The 20,158-nt window shown below is 39.0% G+C and overlaps 1 protein-coding gene across 1 annotated transcript in view; it reads right to left on the bottom strand.

The window, feature by feature from the left end:
- HHIP (hedgehog interacting protein) overlaps positions 1-19,927 on the bottom strand; it is a 92,554-nt gene extending 72,627 nt beyond the window's left edge. The window contains exons 1-4 of the mRNA XM_006187214.2: positions 19,122-19,927; positions 13,218-13,410; positions 7,148-7,304; positions 6,087-6,288 (exon numbers count right to left, since the gene is read on the bottom strand). Coding sequence (XP_006187276.1) covers positions 6,087-6,288; positions 7,148-7,304; positions 13,218-13,410; positions 19,122-19,400 — 831 coding nt within the window. The 5' untranslated portion in view covers positions 19,401-19,927. The remainder of the gene's footprint in view (positions 1-6,086; positions 6,289-7,147; positions 7,305-13,217; positions 13,411-19,121) is intronic.
- Positions 19,928-20,158: the final 231 nt, after the last annotated feature.

The following is a 20,158-nucleotide window of genomic DNA, read 5'->3' as shown; positions in this document are numbered from 1 at the left end:
CAGTTGGATTTAATACCATATCATTACTACCTTGATATAAAAAATAACTGCAGTAAAATTTTTTACTTGGGGATCTACATGTTAATGGTTTGGAACCAGAATTTTAAACTACCCAAAAAAAGAAGGCATTTAGAAGTTTTTATTTGGGGGAAAACTATTCCATTAACTTTCTACCACTTTTAGAATGAATTTAGCTAACAGCTATTTCCACCACTACAGAAATTCTCTTTTAGATATTTAATAACTTGTAATGAAGTAATTTGATAGGACAAAAACTTTCAAATATAGTAGTTAGTATCTGCAAATCCCAAACCCCCAATTTATTCCTCCACCCTCCAATATCCTCCCCCAGACATCCACAAGTTTGTTTTCTATGTCTGTGAGTCTGTTTGGAATTTGCAGATACTAACAACTGTATATAAAGCAGATAAACAACAAGGCCCTACTGTATACCACAGGGAACTATATCCAATATCTTGTAATAACCTATAATGAAAAAGAGTATGAAAAGTTATACATATATAACTGAATCACAATGCTGTATACCAGAAATTAATACAACATTGTAAACCGACCATACTTCAATAAAAATAAATTAAAAAAAAACACTAAAAATGTCATGTATACAAAAACATTCCAGAATGGTGATTCTTCTATTGTAATGTTTAGTAACTATATTAAATAAATGTTGCTGCTTTCTTTCAACTGAACACACCTCCTTTCAACCCAAAGGATGCTTAAATCAAAGGATGCTTAAAAGCAGAGTTCTAACAATTTTATGAGAAAGCATTTGATATGCAACACAATCATCACCATATGTGTGTGTGTGCTGTTTCCAAGACCACTTTTGAAAAGCACATGGCTTCTCATTTATGCTCTGACTCATTTCACTTAAACAAAAATACACTAACACTTCATGGGCTGCCTGCCATATGACTGCCAGTTAAAGACAGAGGAAAATGCAAAAGGTAAGGTCTCTGACAAACTTCAGAAAACGGGGACGTCAACCCCAATGGGCTGATGAGCACTTACATTTCACCAAACTTTCGCTGCTCATAATTATGCACGTGATTTACAAGCCTGTGAAATCAGAGGCTGCCCAGTCAGGTCCTGCTCCGGCGTAACCTGCATCCTCCTCCACATGCTTCTGTGGCTCCTGGGCGCCGCGGCCACTGTCTCTCAAGAGCCCCATGTCAATGGGCTCACTCACCCGGACAAACAGCAGCTTCCAGCCTTACGTGCTCTCCTCCCCTGGTAAAAGGACTGCTTCGAAAAGCATCTTTTGAAATGAGGATGCAAAGAGATAGAGAGGGACGGGGTCCAGGCACACTTGTTCCAATGACAGACAAATCTTGAGCTCTGTCTGCTGCATGCTGCTGTGGGTGTAAGCCCCTCGGTCCTCCAATCCACCACAAGGACAGTGTGTGTTCCCCGGGGAGGGGAGGACCCTGGAGATGACAGGTGCAGGCTTGTCCTTACTGCTGCACACACGCAAAGCTAAGGCTGACTTTCAGATCCTCAGTGGCCAGGGGAAGTTTGGTAAAATTACAACAGAGTAACTTCCAGTGTCCTTGTCATTTTTTTAACAAGTGTTTTTAGATTTAATAGCAAAAACTACATATTTTAGGAACAGGAATGAGAACAGTTTTGCCAACTAGCTGAATATCCAATTCCCAAAGGGAACAAAAATGGAAAAAAAAAACCACACAGGGTTAAGCAATTGTCCAATTAGAAATAACTGTTGAGATTTTTAAATGTCATTTTTCAAAACTTTATATCAAGACTCTTACAACGCTGCCAGAGTTAACTCATCTTGCTCAAAGCAGACAAGGAACATGTGTAGGTCAAGTAATTGACACAATGTACAGGGCAGTGAAAACTGGTGTCCAACTGTTTGCTCCCAGTGGTCATCTCAGTAGTAGAATTAGGGCAGAGACTAGGCAGAGAAAATTGTCTCATTCCTTGTTCAGGTGACCCAGGGGTTTGGTTATGCACTGAAATCACCTGAAAAACTTGAAAAACATACCAATGCCTGGGTCCCAACTCCAGATATTCTGATTTAATTTGGACAGTGGGATATTTTAAAGCTCCCAAGCAATTCTACTGTGCGGCCATCCTGGAAAACCGCTGGTCTATCATTCCCAGGGACCTCACATAAATGAGGCTGGTTCTAGGACTTGCCAGAAGTGCTGACTCTAAATTCAGGTACAAGCTCAATTTAAAAATTCCAAATCACCTTGGAAATGTCCCTCTTTGGGATAAAACAACATCAACCACAAACAAGGTTCATGCCCCTCACCCCCCCCACACACACATACACAATGAAGATTTTAAAGTCTGCTCACCAGTTGGACACTTGAGACATTTTTCATAGTGTCAGTACTATTGGCCAGCTTGTTCAATGAACTAACAAGTGGTCAGCTTGTTCAGTGTCACCAACGATCTAGCAAACCACTACCTAGTTTCAAAACATATTTCTGACTCACTCTTGGCGATTTCACAAAGCTCCATCTTCGAGGATTTGAGCTGTTGGGAATGGAATCACCTTTTCCTAAATGAAATGGCCATTTAAATTCATACGGCACAGAAGTTACTCCATTAATCCAACTCCACGGTTCATTTCCGATAGCAAAGAGAAGTTAATTCGTTACTGGTGATTTGCATTTTCGCTTGTAATTTTCCTAAGTGAAACAATACACACACAGGGTACTGAAATCTCCTACAATACAGGCAGGAGAATCTGGGTGTTTTAAAAAAGACACCATATTTTTAGCTTCAGTCAGGATCCATTTGGGGAGGGGTTGTCCAACTTCCCTGTATGATTGGCTCTTTGCTGGAGATATAAGAATCAGGGCTGGTAGAGGTTTAAGGAGATCCACCAAGTCCAGCTCTTTGCCACAAAAGGGTCAGTCCTTTACCAGGTGACAGAAATCACTGTCAATTCTTAATTGACAGTAAGCAGAAAAGGAATTCCAGATTCCCTTATAACCAGCACTAGCTTTTAGAAACTCTTATAATCAAAGAATTCTTCTTTATGTCTGATTAAATATACTCATACTGATCATTCATTAATATCATGGTGGGATCACCACTGTAGTTTGTCCTATGTTCATTTCAAACATACGAAGGTTGCGTTTAGTATACACTATTAATTCCATGCTTTGAGTACTGCAGTCAATACTTTGGTCTATTAAAATAGCTTTATCCCTTTCCTCTTAGAATTTTAAAACTGAAAGAATAGAGAAGTGATATGCATAATCATTTATGAAATTTATGAAAATTCCTATTTGCATTATCCATGCAAAATGATCACCGATAAACAAAGAACACCACCATAAACACACTAACATTCAAATATCAAGAAGCCCAAAAAGTTACTATGAAACAGCTATGATGATGTCTTCACTTCAGAAGTCTCAAAGGGGCATACCACAGAAATCAATGGTAAAATCAGCTCATGAGTGGGTTGGTATCTGCCTCATCAAACCAACGGTAGTCACTTCTAACACTGCCAATCCGTGACTTGTGACAGGAGTTCCTCAGAGACTGGGCTAAAGGCCAGTTGCTGTGTTACCTACTTGAGGTGGTGAGGATGTGATCCTGTTACTCACCATAAGGTACACACTCAAAAATCCATGTGATAGATTCCTACCTTATTCACATCACTAGTGTCAAATTCTAAGGGAATCCAAAACACGCACTTTAAAATACATCATTTTAGGTAACTCTACATACATAGAAGTTTGTATTCTACATATGTGGAAGAATGGAGTTGGAAGTTTATTTTAAGCTCCAGAAGCCCTGCAGTTCTGCTAGGAAAGGAAGGTCAAAAAAGGTTCTGCAGAATCACAGCACTGCCGTCACTTGGTCTGTTACAGGCTTACCGCACAATGGAATGCCTCAAACTCAGAGAAGATAAATTTTCATTCAATAATCCCAGTGAATGGGTGTAAATGAAAAAAAAAAAAAAAAAAAGAGGGATTCTGAAATTACTCTAATCAGAAGAGAGGCATTCTTTAGGCAGTTAAATTGAAGTAGAAACAAGAACAATGGTTTTTACTTCACACAACAAAATCTTGGAGTATTCTGAGCACATTTCTTTCACCTACATTTTATCATATATATATTTTAGCACCAACATTTTAAGTAAAATAGTATTTGAAAACTCTGTTTTCAAATGTTCAGAGATCTAGTATATTTTGGAGTAAACTGGCATTGCGGATCATGGTATATATCCTTCAACTTGATGCTCTTTCCGTTAGTGAATTTTGAAGAAATCATCCACGATCAGGCTAAATAATATATATAAGAATGATAAATAACATTACATACAATGATAAAAAAAGAAAATACTATGGTCATCCTAAATTTATCTCACAATAAGGAAGTGGAATACTCAAAAGAGATGGAAAAAAGCTAAGTTTTTGAGAAAAGCTTCCCAATCTGCTAGCATACGCATGACATATGGGAGGTGAAAAGAGAAAGCTAAAAAGATATATCTAAGGTTTGATTTCAATTTTATCTTAAAGCTTCTTCAGAAAAAAGCTACAGGAAAACACATTCTGTAATTCCACGTTTATTAGTGTGGACCTATATGACCTTTGTAGTCAGGAAAAATTTATTGAATTTTAATATAAAAACTGGAAGAAAGTGTATTGAAATGTTAAGTCATCTTCTTTAATTGATGGGATTATAGATGATGATTTTTAAATACTTTCCCAGTGTTTCCTTCCACAGAAAGCATGTTTAACTTTCACGGAAAGAAAATCACACTTCCAGCGGGTGACGTGCTTGCTGCTGCATCTTTACCCTTTTCTTCTGAGGTACCACTGGCAGCTAGCTATCCGAACCCATGTCAGAATGTATTTATTGAACTCTGATGTGCAAAACACTAACGCTTCCCTGCAAGAGACTTTCAATTATTTGCTGTGAACTGTAATGAAAAATTTGACTGGGAGAAAGTGGAAACTACTGATTTAAACAGCTTTCCCAAATGATCTGTGTCTTGATGCTGAAGTCCTTTTCCTCAAAGGCCCACAAGTACCACAAGGTACTTCTCTTACTACGCAGTACATCTGGGTGATGCTGTCACTATGTGACCTTGAGGTTGGGTGGCCCCAACAACAGGCATTTTCTGTACTCTAATTAAGTCATCGTAATTATTTTACAGGGTAGGTACTGAACAGATGGGCATCAGGAGTATATTCATATTTTTTTCTGATTTGTTTCTTCTGGTTCTGATGTTCTCACCTTTGAGTAGAACTCCACAAAGCCAGGAAGAGCTTATCTCTATATGAATCGAAGAGTAGAAATGCTCCTTTGATTTTGTTTCTAGTTTAGAAATGAAAAAGATGACCAGTTCTTTCCAAATCATACCGTTAATCTGCTTCATTCTAAAACTGTCATGAACTGTCAAATGTCTTAGCCTCAGAACACCAGTTTGTCTTACAGCTTAGTGCTGCTAAATACTGTACCATGTTTCTCTATTGCAAAACAAAAGACAACGATTTTATTGATATCCCTACTAGATTATTTAACATAAGAATTCAAATTGGAGAAGTGGGAAAGAAGGCAATAAATGTGCTTGTATATTATAAAAGTGGCTAATTATAGATAAAACTATTTGACTTACCTGTAAAAATATTGTTGGAGGAAGTAGTAGCGTTTTTAATGACACAGACTCAAACAGATGCAGTAAAAGAATGATTGGCAATTACCAAAATAATCAAAAGACCTCTTTGTTTCTGCTAGCAAATGTTGATACACGATTCTAAGTATTATGCCTGTTAGACAATATTTAAACAAATACTTTATAAAAGTAAGACTTATTTTTAAATATGTAAATTACATGGGAAAACCATGTCAAAATAGCAATCTGATTGCATGGCTTAATAGCCACCAAAAACCATTAAAAATGTAATGTCACCACCCTGATTTAGTTGCCATAATTATTGTTCCCTTATGTTGTCTCCTTATTTGCTCCTATATTCTTTTTTTTTATTACAAACAAGTACCTTTAGTGAGGATAACACTAAAATAAAATTAACATAGCCAGAGCAAAGATAAATAAAATTTAAAAAGCCAACCTTTATTCCACTTTGAACAAGTTTGTGAATGTCCAAATAAGGCTCCTTGAAAATTTCTCCTTCAGGGGTAAGGATCTTCACGTAACCTTCTTTTTCCAGAATGAAGAGACGGTGTGAGCCATCCCCGCTATGCAGGGCGCTGACAGGCTGGCGCAGCCCACTCACAACCTCCTGAATACAGAAGCAGTTGTGTTTGTGCTTTCTAAACAAATTAAAGAAAACCAGTAAGCGTTTCTTGAGATGATGGAGGTAAGGGATGCACTCAGCATCCTCTTCAAAATACATTTCCTATAGGAATCAATGGTTTTGAGGGTCAGGATGGGCTGCTAACCCAAGGGCACAACGATTCTTTTCAATGGGGTTAAAAAAGCCTTCTATCAGAAAGTAAAGGAGGGACTCAAAACACATAGGTAGCAGGGTGGGGGTACAGTTCAGTGGTAGAGCGCATGCCTAGCATGCACAAGGTCCTGGGTTCAATCTCCAGTACCTCCATTAAGGAAATAATTAAGCAAACCTAATTACCTCCCCCTGCAAAAAAATAAATAAAATAAATGAACAACAACAAGAAAACAAAAACACATAGGTATTTTAAAATTTCACAAGCTCACGATCTCATCTTTCAGTGACTATTAATTAATATTAGCTTTACTAACATTAATTACTGTGATTTAATTAAACCTTACAGAAGGGCCCTCAGAGAGAAAGTTCTAAGATCTAATTCTAAAACTCTGATTTGCTAACGATCATTGTGCTGAATATTCCCACAGCAGCATAAGCTAACAACAGTCATAAAATTCAAGTTTAAAAGACAGTCATAAAATTCCCATGAATCACAGAGAAGCCAAGCTCATAACAGAAGACTGGTAGTCTCAGCATTGAAAGCATTTAAGGGAATATGATTTTAGAGAAGCAAACTACCAAAAAAAAAAAAAAAAAGCATCTGGAGGCTATAGCTGCTGGATGTGAGCACAGCCAGTTGACTCAGTGTCAAAACCACAAGCCTTCTCAGTTTTGGTTTTTTTTTTTTTTTTAAAGATTAAAGAACATTTATCTTTATGAACCTGCTGATCTCTTCCACTTTGTCGTATTCTTCCATCTGGTCCAAGTAGTTAGATGCTGGTCCTCTGATTTGTTTTCTTGGAAAATCTGGAAAGCACAAGCCACCATCTTTTCTTGCATAGTAAAAGCAAAATTCATCAGCAGTAGTTTGAAGGAAACCTTTAAAAAAATGTAAAAAGACTCATTAGAAATATTTAGTGTCATAGTAAAAACACTGCATTTGAAAGACAAAATAAAGGGTAAGAAATTTTTAGGAACTACATGAATATTCTAGGAAAACATATAGACAAAAATAAAAGAACAAATTTTTTTTAGCTTGGGATTTCTATTCCTTTTTTAACCAAAATTTAAGAATCGTAGTAAAAGTGAAATGATATTGTGTTGCATATCTTAAAAGGCTCATATGAAAAAGACCTGATAGGAATCCAGCATTAATCTTGTTATTGCATTGATTCTATTTTCAAGTTTCCCCAGTTACCGTACTTTGCACTTTCCAGCTTATCTGATGACAATTTAGCAATTTTTCCCTACAGTTACTAATAACTTCCTAAGAAGAACAAATCACCATCAAGAAAGAGACAGACCATCAGGAGCCAGTTTGGGTCACTTTAAAATTCTTACTGTATTGTCACTCACATATGATTAAATAATGAATCTAATGAACAGCACCAGGTCATTACATAGTGTAGCAAATGGCTGACGCCCTGCAATAAGCAAGCAAGGAACTGATGCTAACAACAGAGCCTCCATTTTCAAAAATATAAGTGCCTTTTTCTTGCACCTCACTTATAGGAGAGAGTGTCTATTTTGTAATATAAAAATCTTTAAAATAGCCTTTCAATTTTCTCAAGCAGAAGAGCTGACATACTACCCCTCACTGAAAAAAAATTAAAATTAGCTAAAATGAAAATGTGGAGCAGACTTAAACTTCAAGGGATCTGAAAGAAAGACCTTTTTTTTCCCGTTTCTTACAATTAAGAATTTTATCAAATAAAAAGTTTAATAACAAAAGAGACTCATTACAAAAAAGCCTTTTGACATTACTTTTACAGTTTGAGTTAACAGGTGTTTTTTGGGGGGAGGTATGTTAAATTAATAAGATTCACTTCCCTATTCTGATAATGATTTTGCTATTAAAATATGATGTTGCTATCAGAGTTGACTTTTTATGATGTCCCAAATTCCTACTTCTGGTCTCATACCTTTAGTTATGCTGAATGTTTTGATTTTTACCTAACAAATCAGATTATTACTCCTAATCAGTTCTGCAATAAAAGCATCTAGTAACTGAAAGTTTAGAAGTTGTAGAACATGCAAGTTTGCAAGGACTGGCAAGAACAAGAATTTGAGGACAACCAAGGGAGGCTTAACAACGGAACATGAAGACACTATAAAGTTTATTTTCTGTGAGCTTGACCTAGGTCCCCTCAAAGCTAAAATCAATCTTAGAATCTGAGAGTCCAAAATGGTTAAAACATAATATACATTTTGAACTAACTTTTGGGTTAAATGTGTCACCCCTAAATTTCTGAGACAGACTCTTCTTCAAGCCCAATATCCGACTAAGCTATTGGGAAATGTTCTGTCTTTGGGAAACAGGCAAGTAAGAGCAAATGTCCTTGGGAGTGTGTGTGCGTGTGCGTGTGCGTGTGCGTGTGTGTTTTAAGGGAGCAGAACAAGGAGGCATGGCAGCTGGGAAGGGTGCTCCCTGGGAGGGGCAAGGCAGCTGGAAGGAGGTTATCTTTCTTTGAAAAAATTCAGGGATTAGAAATTGGGGAGAGGAATGAAGGCTGCAACGGCATTTACTCATCTTCAGCAATTCGCTGCTGGCAAAAGATAACTTTTCTCCTCCATTCTTCAATGGCTAAGCATCAGATGAAAATTGCCCAGCAGTGTTAAATAATTTTGTTTGAGGTAAAAAGAAGAGAAGGAAAACTGAGTTGCTGAATTGAACTTTTCACAGTTTGGGGCTAGATGTTTCATGTATACATATATATAAATATACATATATTTACCATCAGGCAGGAAGCTCTCCATGCCAACACAATGTGTGCAGGAAGACTGTCATACTATGGATATATTTATAACTGCAGGTGTGAAGGAGAAATTTTGTTTTCATGTGATGTTTGCCTGCAGGGGTCACAGAAAAATTTCAAAGTACAACCCAGAAGACATTTCGAGTCTGCTTTTCAAAAAAATAATCTGTTTTCCAGCATTACAGTCTGCAAACTAATACCATCTTACAGGGAAATGAATGAACAATGCCAGTGGCTGATTCTATTTTATAAGGAATTATTAGCTGGGGACAAACATGAGGAAATGGGAAATCATTTTCAAATGGAACATCTGAAGATGAATGAGCGCAGATTCATAAACTCTGTCGCTCCAGAGGTACTATGCTCTCTTAGCAAATTAAACAAAACCACACCAGAATGTTGACAATGATTTACTGCAAGCTTTTTACAGTATCTAGACAAACGGCAAATCTAAGTGGGAAGGAAGGAGCCAACTCAGAAGACCTTTACATAAAAATATGGGCATTTTTCTGATAATCAGGATATTTGAATCTAAATGTCTAATAGTTTTATTAGTACTTTATCTTAAATGATCCAATTTTACAGACAGTGATGAGTAAGATATATTTTTCTGTGAAGAGCTAAAAGAGATACAGTTTCAGGACACTGGGCTACATTTATCGTCAGGGAAGATATAATTTACCAAATGGTACCCTTCTGTTTGGAAGGAAACACTGAAGGGCATTTTACTGAAGGTGACTGTTGAGCTCACCCTGAATCATCTTAATACGATCAAGTCTACTATGAATGGAAGTACACTGATGATTCCAGTGGCTGTAATTTTTTTTATAGCTCCTGATAATTTATCAAATATTTTGAAACTATAATAACTCTACTCCAAGATCATGAACCCAGTCCTGCTATACCACAAAGCACCCTATAAACTACTGACATGTAAACAAATATTCTCTCTGGGGAGTTTGCTAAGTTCTAGCTTTTCTCTGAGCACGTATGCTAGAGAAAAGTTATTTTTCCTCATTATATATGCTGTTCATAACGATAAGGCAAAAAAAAAAATGAAAACTACACAAAATCCCATCATCTGTAAAGCCTGCACTCGAGAGCATTTTCTAGCAGAGGGAGTGGCCTGGGGGCTATTCCTGGGGGGTCTTCACCCATTCGCTTTGGCTTGCTTTCTTGGGGACTAATGAGACACATGGGTAAGATAGCGGACTGGGGTTGGGAGTGGCTGTGGACTCGAGAAACTCAGGGGAATCTAATCCTTGACCTTGGCCTCTTTAGCAACAGGATTAAACCAACCGAACTAATTGTGTACAGACATGTCACACTACAGTAACCTACAGCTGAGAGAGGACAGTCCAAGAGTGATAAAAATCACTATAATGAATGGAAAAAAAAAGCAAGGCCCAGCAATGTCCTTTCATATGCCATTTGCACAGAGCTTACTGGGCCATCATGCAGTCAGCAGGAGAGCATCTCCGCTGTTCACTGCAATTCAGGCCCAAGATGAGACCCCCTGAGAAAGGAGCTCCTATGGATTTTTAGTGTAATTTTGGTACTTTTAGAAGTTTTAAGAATTTATCTCCCTAAGTAAATGCACCACTGGGAATATGATGATTAATAAAACTCTAGTGTATCTTCTCTGTAGTGATTTTTTAACTTCTTTTTTTTTTTTCATTTTTGTGGAAGTAAGCAGACCATGAATCTTTCTGAATTGAAGCCCTTAGAAAGTAGCTACCTTTCGGGTATATGTGTATCCCAACGTGAGTGACACTTTCTTAAAGCCATGAGGGTGATGCAAACAAATAGATCATTTACGTACTTAATTCTTTATGTATTGGGCAATGGGGAAGAAATGAAAATGTTTCCGGAATTATCTTTCTTTCAACCCCTTTCAGCATTTGCCTTCTCTTAGCAAACTACAACCCTTTAGCTCCCTTCCTCTTCATGTTTTTGATTTGCAGAAAGATGAGGCTAATAACGAGAATAGTAAAAACAATATATATGTATAAGAATCACAAAGTAGCTGTTTTTCACAATTTTGAACTTTAGAGAAAAACCAACCATGTCACTAAATAGACGTAAGAAGGTGAAACTGTAGCAAATGTGCTTTCTGAGCAATTTCTGAAAAATGAGTGTTCTAGAATTCTGAAGAGACTTCTGAGCTGGGGGCCAGGGCCGAGGGGAAGATGATCGCCTCTTATCCATCATATTTTAGGAAACAGTAACCTACGGGCCAAGGACCGGGCTGGCTAACAAACTGATCCACGTCAGTAACACGAAGAGCGTGTTATTACAGCTCACATTGGGGACAAGTATTTAGAGCGATTATTAGCGAGTGATGGATGCCGAGGAAGCCCCCTCTGCTCCGTGCTACAGCCGGCTGGCCTGGCCCTGGAAAGCACCCTCGCTGCTCCATCCACTGCTGGAGTGGAGATTTCATCTGGTTATCTTTCAAGGCAGCCTGGGTGGCCACCAAAAGCACTTGACATCTTGATGAACTTCAGCAGTTTTACATATATACAAACCCTGGAGAAAAATAAATTTGTCATTCGTCACCACATCTGTTGATCTGGGGAGCGAGGTGCTCGCAGTTCTGGCTCCTGAGCTGTTTGCTGTGCTTTTCAGTAGATATTGCCTTTTTTTGTTGTTGGTTTTGGAAGCTAAAATAACATCAAATAGAGGAAGACTCCCACAGGTGAGTACCCAGATCCAGCCTAGTGATATTTATCTCAAGTTGATAAAGGCAGATAAAGATGCTGAGTGTCAATATCACTTCGAATTTACAGTGGTAAAGGCATACCTTCCAGACTGGAAGTTTGCAGCAGATCTTTCTGGGACCTAATCTGTTATCGCTTCTCGGCAGGCCATCTAGGCAACCGTGACCTATTCTACTTTGCTTTGGGGAATGCGATAAAGAGGAAGAAACAGCTGGTTTAAGGAAAGCCTTAGAAACAAAGCTGTAGTTTATAAAGACAATAATAATATTTTCACATTGAATGGATTTAGATACATGTTATGGTACACCAAACGAAGCCAGCAACCCTAGTCAAAATGTTTTCTTAGGCTATTAAGAAAGCTCTATTAAAAAAAAAATACAGAAATCTACACTTTTCTGGGTCAGAGAAAAAAGTAAAATGTGCATAGCAGTTAAAAAAAAATTCTCCAAGTGCATCCTACAGTTCTTAAAGCTTGCCTTTTACTTCAGTGCCATTGAGTTTTATAAACTGTTAGCTTCAGTAGATTTGTTTGTGTGTGACTGTCTAACTAAACAGAATCTGTCTTGTTAAATTCTTTTCTACCTCTGTGTTCATTCTTCCAATGAAAGCAACAACCACCGAGGTTTATAAACTTCTGATGGTAGAATTAATCAATGACCAAGAACTTATATGTTTATTAGGATCCAAAATATGATAGTGACCAGGCAGATTTGGGACACCATAAGCCTAAGAACTTCATCTTGCCCATGACTTTCTCATTGTACAACTTTGTTTAAGGCATTCAGCTTCTCCTGAGGTTCAGTTTTCTTCATCTGTCAAATGGAAGATTCCACCTTGAGGAGCAAATTAATCATTATATGTGAAAATACTTTGTAAGATGTTATTTTTGGGGGGATTTTGAATTATATTTTATTTTAGGAAATAGCTTAAAAGTTAGTGGACAATCTGTACTTATGTCTCAGCTGGGAAGAAGGGGAGGCTGTCTTGATATTGACACTGATGGATAAAGAAGAAATCAGAAAGAAATTTGTACTGATAACCCAGCGTGTGTAAAGATTACCACCCATATTATTGGTTTAACAAGAAATGTAAGCCATTTCAGCAAAACAATGCACTGTTTGTAGGCTCAAATGATAATAATCCTTTTGGCAGCAGTAAAAGGTTGTAAGTTTGAAAAGGGTAATTATGAGGTAATAATAGGTATTTTGAATGGCGAGATAAATTTTACACTCTCGTAAGCCAGCATTTAGAAACAGGTATCTTGGAGGGATATTCTGCAGTAGTTAATTTAATTTATGCTTTTTTTTTTTTTTTACCTGGAATATGGCCTCGGCAAGTATAAAAGAATTCTTTGCAATAGTCTTTGCAGAGCAGGGGAAGTGCCAGGTCTCTTTCCAAGGCTTCTCTCTCAGGTGAGTGGAACAGGCTCTGAGAATATGGAGAGCAAAGTGCACATCTGATTTCCTCCAGTAACTTCCCGCATTCTGTGTTGTTGGCAACAGAAAATATCTAAAAGCCAAAAAATCAGAAACAAACTTCTTAGTTACAGTTTTTTTTTTGTTGTTTTTTGGGGTTTTTTGGTCATCATGGAAGGAGAAAAGTGCAATTTAGCTAATGCAGTTTTCTGCAAAGAATCACCATGTCACAGTACAGAGTGATTTGTAAGGACATATGCGCGGTCTCCTGGGTTGGGATGGGAGAGTAAAGGGTAGGGGTACAAACTTGCTTCCTACTCCTGTAAGTCAGTCTCTTTATCTGCCTTTCAGGTGTGAAAAATTATATGATAATTCTACTTAGACCCTTTAACCCTTTATCACTTTACTCTGCCTCAAAGTGTATACCCACTGGTATTGAACTTTAAAACTCCAAATACCTTTATCCAACTGTATGCAAAGCAGAACTTTTTAAGACACGGCTTATCTGTGCCTTGGGTAAAAATCTATTTCACTCCTGAAATTCTTAAAGCTATTCTCAAAGATGTTACTTGAATTACAGTGTCCTAATTTTAATTAATTTTTAATCTACAGATTGCATAGGGAAGGTTTTCTAAAGTGGGGGAACAATCTCCTTTTCATGTTCTACAAAAATAAGAACTGAAGCTGAGTCGAACAGATTTAAGACCAACTTTCATTATTCATTATACTTAGCCAGGGAAAATTTTCTAACTAGCTCCTCAGTTATGTTATCTGCATGAATAAACACAAGCGTCTAATGAAAGTGCTTTTGTATTGCATTTAGTGAGTTTTAATGAAAAAAGGGCACATTTTTATCCTTGTTTATACAGTAGTATGTCTTTTATATCAATAAGATCAATTTGGGAGTTACTGATCCATTGAGATTACTCATTTATAGATAAATCAGGTCTCAGTGTCTAGTACTAACTTTAAAAAACTGACTTCAGGACCTCCTCTAATAAACAGAGAAGATAATAATAGTACAATATTTGAGACATGAAACGTAGTGTTGTCTAAATCAAGCACTGAGTTTTCATGTTAAAAAACACCATGATGAGATTAAATTTTATACGTTTTCCTCAATTTATATAACTATGTTTATACTTATTTCTTTAGAACTACAAACTGAAATGAACATTTTTAAACTCTAGATCATTGCTTAAAGCAGATATTTCATTCGCAAGTTGAGGTTTTAATTTGAGTAAACTGAGTAAATCATATGGCTTCTAGTTTTGAGGATAAAGATATTCTGTGGGGATCACAAAATTTGGATCTGTAAGAGTAAAATAACTAAAAAAAATCATTGAAGTCAAGGCACACTGAAATTTGGGCATACAGTACTTAAAAGTCCAATAGGAACTACCCTATTTTGGAAAAAAATAAGTGTGTGTGTATATATATATAAATAATATATGATGAGTTGTAACTATGATATTCAGAAAAGTTATTATTAATCACAATTATGTCTGCATTTTGATGTTTATCAATTTATTTGAATAACAATTGCATAAATGGTTAAAGTTTTCTAAAAGGAAACATACACCAGACACTTAGAATTTGCATTCCAAGAATGTTTTAAATATCTTTTATTGTCCACACTCTGGCAGACTTCACCAGATTCTATTTGATATGAATACTGTTCAACTGTGTTCTGTTTGTTTATCATGCGGCAGTCCACTGAGAACAAAACAACTCCAAGACTCTGAAGCCACCTCTTCCGCTGGCTGAAAAACTGGAATGTAATTACCTTTGGTTTTATGGAGAATATGCCTGCTTCCATCTTTTACAGCTGCGACAAAATAAATGATCCTCTCCCAGCTGCTATCCAGGAAGAGCTTGATTTTAGTGCCTAAAGAATTTTGTCTTTTACAATTTTGGGAATGTGCCCTGGCCACAAGATCTCTCATCAAAAGTTTCAGAAAGAGGATTCAATAAATTATCTGAAATCAAGTATAATATTTTTCTTTGTAAAGTTTCATGCTGTTCCCGCCCAGCAGGATGGTAACATTTTGCTCCGTGTGAGGTCTGCAGTGTAAATACCTATTTGAAGATAGAGCCATCATTCTGGCTTTGGTTTCAATGAACCAATAGTCTTACTGAAGTCAATTAAACTGACTGAGCCCAAGCTGCAACGCTGTGCTGTCTTAGACAGATGAGGACTGGTGTGTGGGGAGTGTTTTTCCCTCTTTTCTGCCTCTGTGTCTGTGTCTCTACAGGTCCTTAACGTTATGTCTGACAATGTCATCAATCTTAAGAAGAAATTTAAGCTAATTTCCTGTTTCGATTTTTAAAAGCCATGTATGAAACCGTCAAATTAGAGTGGCTTAAACTAAATATACTTTGGAAATCATGTAAAACTTCGAAACATTACTACAGCATGCCTAGCAATGATTGTGGATGTTGCTGACTAATTTATAACATCTGGCAGGTCATCCTTTAATCTTTAGCCACATGAAAGTAAGGTCCATAGAAGAAAGGTAAGATTAAACCCAGGAATACCCAGCGAAGCATGGCCTACAACTATAGCTTATCAGCAAATAGTAAAATAGGTGACAGAGACCTTCTGTATTTCTCTTTCTTTATCAAGTCACTAAACAAAGAGGACAAAAAGGCACCCACATGGGTTTGAAGAGGGGACAAAAGGAGAAAATACATGGCAGTGTATTAAGATGACGCCTCAAGATCCCTTGGTACACAAAAAGTTATTTCTAAAAATCATATGCCTACAAGGTTGTTCAGCTGTTGGGTGGAACACATGCGTCCCTGGACTATAGGGCTGGATTATGTCATTAAAGAGTTCAGTTTCAATTTTAGGCTAATATGTAAATAGATCATTGTACTAAGGCAGCTGTTAAAGGGACCCCAGGATGAGTTATTTGTTTAGTTGGATGTGTTCAACAATAGCCTTTGTCCCGGAAAGAGCCAGAGCAAACAAATGATTGTAAAAGGGCACACTTGAAAACAATTACTTTTCACCCATTCCTTGACAGCTTTGGCTGTGAAACCACCCAAGGTAGAGAGAGCTTCTATGCCTCTGTGGCTCCAAGTTAAGTTTTAGAAATGGGGGTATTTCAGTGGGTTGCAGATTCAATTTGGCTAATGGGAATTAGATCCTTTTAGCATCTTGTATTTAGGGGCTGCAAAAGTCTTGCTGAGACAGTGTAACTTCCTAAATTTTTGGCAAGACTTATTTGTAACAGTAGTGAACCATCTCATTATTGTACATAAAACTATTCAATTATACAAAGAAATTAAAATATAAAAGAATAATACCATGGCTAAAGAATTCAATTCAATTACATTCAAAGGTTCATTACATTAAAGAAAATGGGTTAGGATGGAAACTGGATTTAATTGCACAGCTAAGCATAATCAATATTCTTACCTAGTTTTCTACTATCTATTTGTTTATGAAGTTTCTTCCCTTAGGAAAAAGCTATTCCTGTAGTTTCTTGAAAACTTGCAGAAATCTTTCTGGGGGAAAAATTTTTTTTTCATAAACAAAAAAGGGCCCTTTCAATAGCCATCATCTCTCCTGTACATTACAAAATAAGACCTTAACATATATTATAAGCCAGGAAGGCTTAGGGGAAAAAAGGGAAACACTGAAGTTTATTATAAAATAACATGTTCTAAAAACTATTAAAACTTGAGAACTAACATAGGTCAAGAATACATATGCAGAACTATCTCAAATCTCTGATTTGAACAATTTGAGTATTGTTGGTTTATAAACCACTTGTGATGGAACCAGTAGGGTCTAGTGTACCAAATTTAATTCACATTTTCCAAATGAGTAGGGGTTTGTTGGAGATTGGAAGCACGTAAAACGGAAAGGAATGTGGATGGCTAACGTGGCAGAATGCTTCCTAAAGAATAATTTCTTTAAAAAAAATGTTTTTATGTAACTTCTCTTAAGGGTCAGAATTCCCCTCAGTCCTGGTGCCCCACCCCACCCTCCAGCTCCCCACTATCTTTAGTTAAGAAAAAGTTTTCATTCCTTATGTGCCTGAAGAGCTCAGTGTGGCAGGGGTCTGCGGATCATCGGAATATTCAGAGTGCATATTGCACTCAGGGAGGCTTAATGGCAAATATTTCTAAACCTTTCTCTGAACTCCCTGGTTCTGTCCGGCTCCTGGCAAGAACCCTGGAGCTGATGTGAATGGAGCGATTTTGTACTTTAATTCAGTTACAACACAGGAGCTTCATGACAATGTTTTGAATAAAATGCTGGAATATCTGTTCCCTGAATCTCAGACTACTGCTGCATATGGTAAGAATAAAGAGAGAGTTACAGCTGAAAACCTGCAGCAAGACAGTTCTCACTCATCTGGGAATAGAAGGAGTTGGACAAATGCTCCCTCAAAAGGCATGAACATTTGGACAGAGCTGGGGACTGAAAGAGAATGATGTTCTCTAGTTTCACCCATTAGTGAACCAACTAACAAACACAATGGTGTTGTTGTTATTCTTTTGCCATAAGCAACAGGACTCTGTGTGTGGGCAGCAGTTTAGTGGGGAGGAGGATAAGTCGACCCCTTTTTGTCCTATTGATTTTTTCCTATTTGCATGACTTGAGCAAATTAAATGATGCAATATGGCTTTTTGTTACAAAACAAAGTGAGAGATACCACCCAGACACATATGTTGATTCGTAGGAGCTGTTTACATGAGAATAGAGTGAAATCTACCGTGAACTGAGCATAAAAATTAGATTCAGCCAGGGTATTTTTTTTTAATGCCTGGGTCAGGAAGACTGAAGCACAAGTTTTCCAAGAGTCTCTCAGACCTTGACAACTGCAGGGTTGTAACAGAGGAATTCTTAATTAAACCTAAAATGGGGAAAGGGAGGGGGAGCAAAGACACCTGATTGTTTATTTCACCCGCAGGGATTATTAATGACGTGATTCCTTGGAGTACAGTAGAGAGCACACATTACTGCATCCCAGGGCAAGAAAGATGTTGCAAACTCAAATATAAGCACGTCTTTACATTCGACCAACACTGTTTTCATATTTGCTTAAACTTACTAACACCGGGGAAAATGTAAATGCCATTACCCCTAAAACAAGTTTTCTGGAGAAGATTTTCCTAGACAACTACCACTGAAAGACAGAATTTATAATGTTACAAAACATGACAAACAGACGGAGAATCGCCCCGGTTTTATGTGATAAATACGCCCCCAGCAAAATCTTTCGCCCACTTTTGGGTTCTTAACTGGAGTACCAGAAGTTCCTTGTCGCTGTTTAACTATTGTAATGCAAGACACCCCCCTCTGACGGGGCTGGGGATCATAAACCAACCATGCTTCAACATCCTTTAAGATTCACTCCTCTCCCTAACCGAGCACGTGGAGAAAACTGCACAAATCTTTTTACCCTAGAAAAATAAACCGGAAACCACAGCCACCTTAATTAACAGTTTCACCGCAGCCAATGCCCGATTTGATCCAAAACACACTGTTAATCGCGATTCTTTTAAAATATTTACCCAGCCCAGAATGCAGGTACCACAGAAGCTTCTCTTTTCTGAGACAGGCAGTTTTGCACAGCATCCCAACCGCGGACTCTTGGGGGCGGGAGAGGTATCTGCGCACCCCAGAGGAACACACAAACGCATCACGCCAACGCTTTAGAAAAGTTATCAAAAAGAACTCCCAAAACAAGTGTCGCCCCTCTTCCAACCACCAGTATTGCCGGAGCCACTGGGAACTCCACCCGCCAGTATGCCAGTCTCGCAGCTGTGAGGCGGGTGCGTGCCTACCTTGTTATCCAGGCGCCCCAGCCCCGGGCTGTCACTCCGCAGGCAGCAGGACAGCCGAGGGTAGAAGCCACCGCACGGCATCTCTCCCCCACTCAGCAGCTCCAGCTGGGACATCATCCGCCTATCTCTCCTTTTCAGGCGCTTCGGGGGGGTCCCATTCAGGCACCTTCTCCTCCTCGCTCCGCTCCCTTCGTTTCTTTCCCCAAACTTAGCATCTCCTTCAAAGAAGCCCAGAGCCACGGCCAGCAGCAGCAGCTTAAAGGAGAGCATCTTCAGCATCGTCTGCCCCGCGCGGCAGGGGCTGGGCGCGGGAGGACGGAGGGGAACGCCACTGCCCAGCAGGGGCACTAGGGCGCAGCTCCAGGAGGAGGCTGCAGGGCGGCAGGACACTCGAGAGGCAGAGAGAGGTGGCGGGTGCGAAAAGATGTAGAGCGATGCAACTTTGCAAAAAATAAGACGAAGCGATGGGCCCGATGCCTTAGGGGAGCCCGAGGAGCGAGATAAAGTTGTGCAGTTGACACCGTTTGCAGTGGTGCCAGTGTCAGTTGGGTGGGGGGCTTTCTGCTGCGGCTGGGAAGTGGGAGGAGGAGGAGAAGTTGGAAGAGGAGGAGGAAGAAGAGGAGGAGAAGACGGCCACAGAGGTTCACTTGTCCGTGTAACGGGAGTTGTTTAGGTGAGACAGTAGCAGGAACAGAAACGGCGGCGGCGGCGGCGGCGGGGCAGGCGGAGGCAGGGCCAGCGCTGGGCTCTAGATGATGCTGAGGTCTCCTCTGCCGGCGGCTGCAGCTTCTCACACAGCCTCTCATGTTTCGTTCCCTCTTTTCTTCTTCTTTTTAACTAGCGCGCGGGGAGGTGCTGCCACCGCGCGCCCCTTGACGTCACCGCTTCTCGCGCGCCCCCGCCCAGGGTGGGGGGAGGGGAGGGGCGGCCCCGGCGCGAGCGCGTCCCCCGGCCCCGGCGGCCTCCGGGGTGCGGCGGGGAGGGGCCGTGGGCCGCGGCGGCGGGCGGAGGGGGAGGGTCCAGCGGAGCCCTCGGAG

This window comes from Camelus ferus, chromosome 2 (assembly GCF_009834535.1).
Source record: "Camelus ferus isolate YT-003-E chromosome 2, BCGSAC_Cfer_1.0, whole genome shotgun sequence".
NCBI lineage: Eukaryota > Metazoa > Chordata > Mammalia > Artiodactyla > Camelidae > Camelus > Camelus ferus.
The sequence above is the reverse complement of the archived record's forward strand: the minus strand, read 5'-3'. Positions and strand labels throughout refer to the sequence as shown.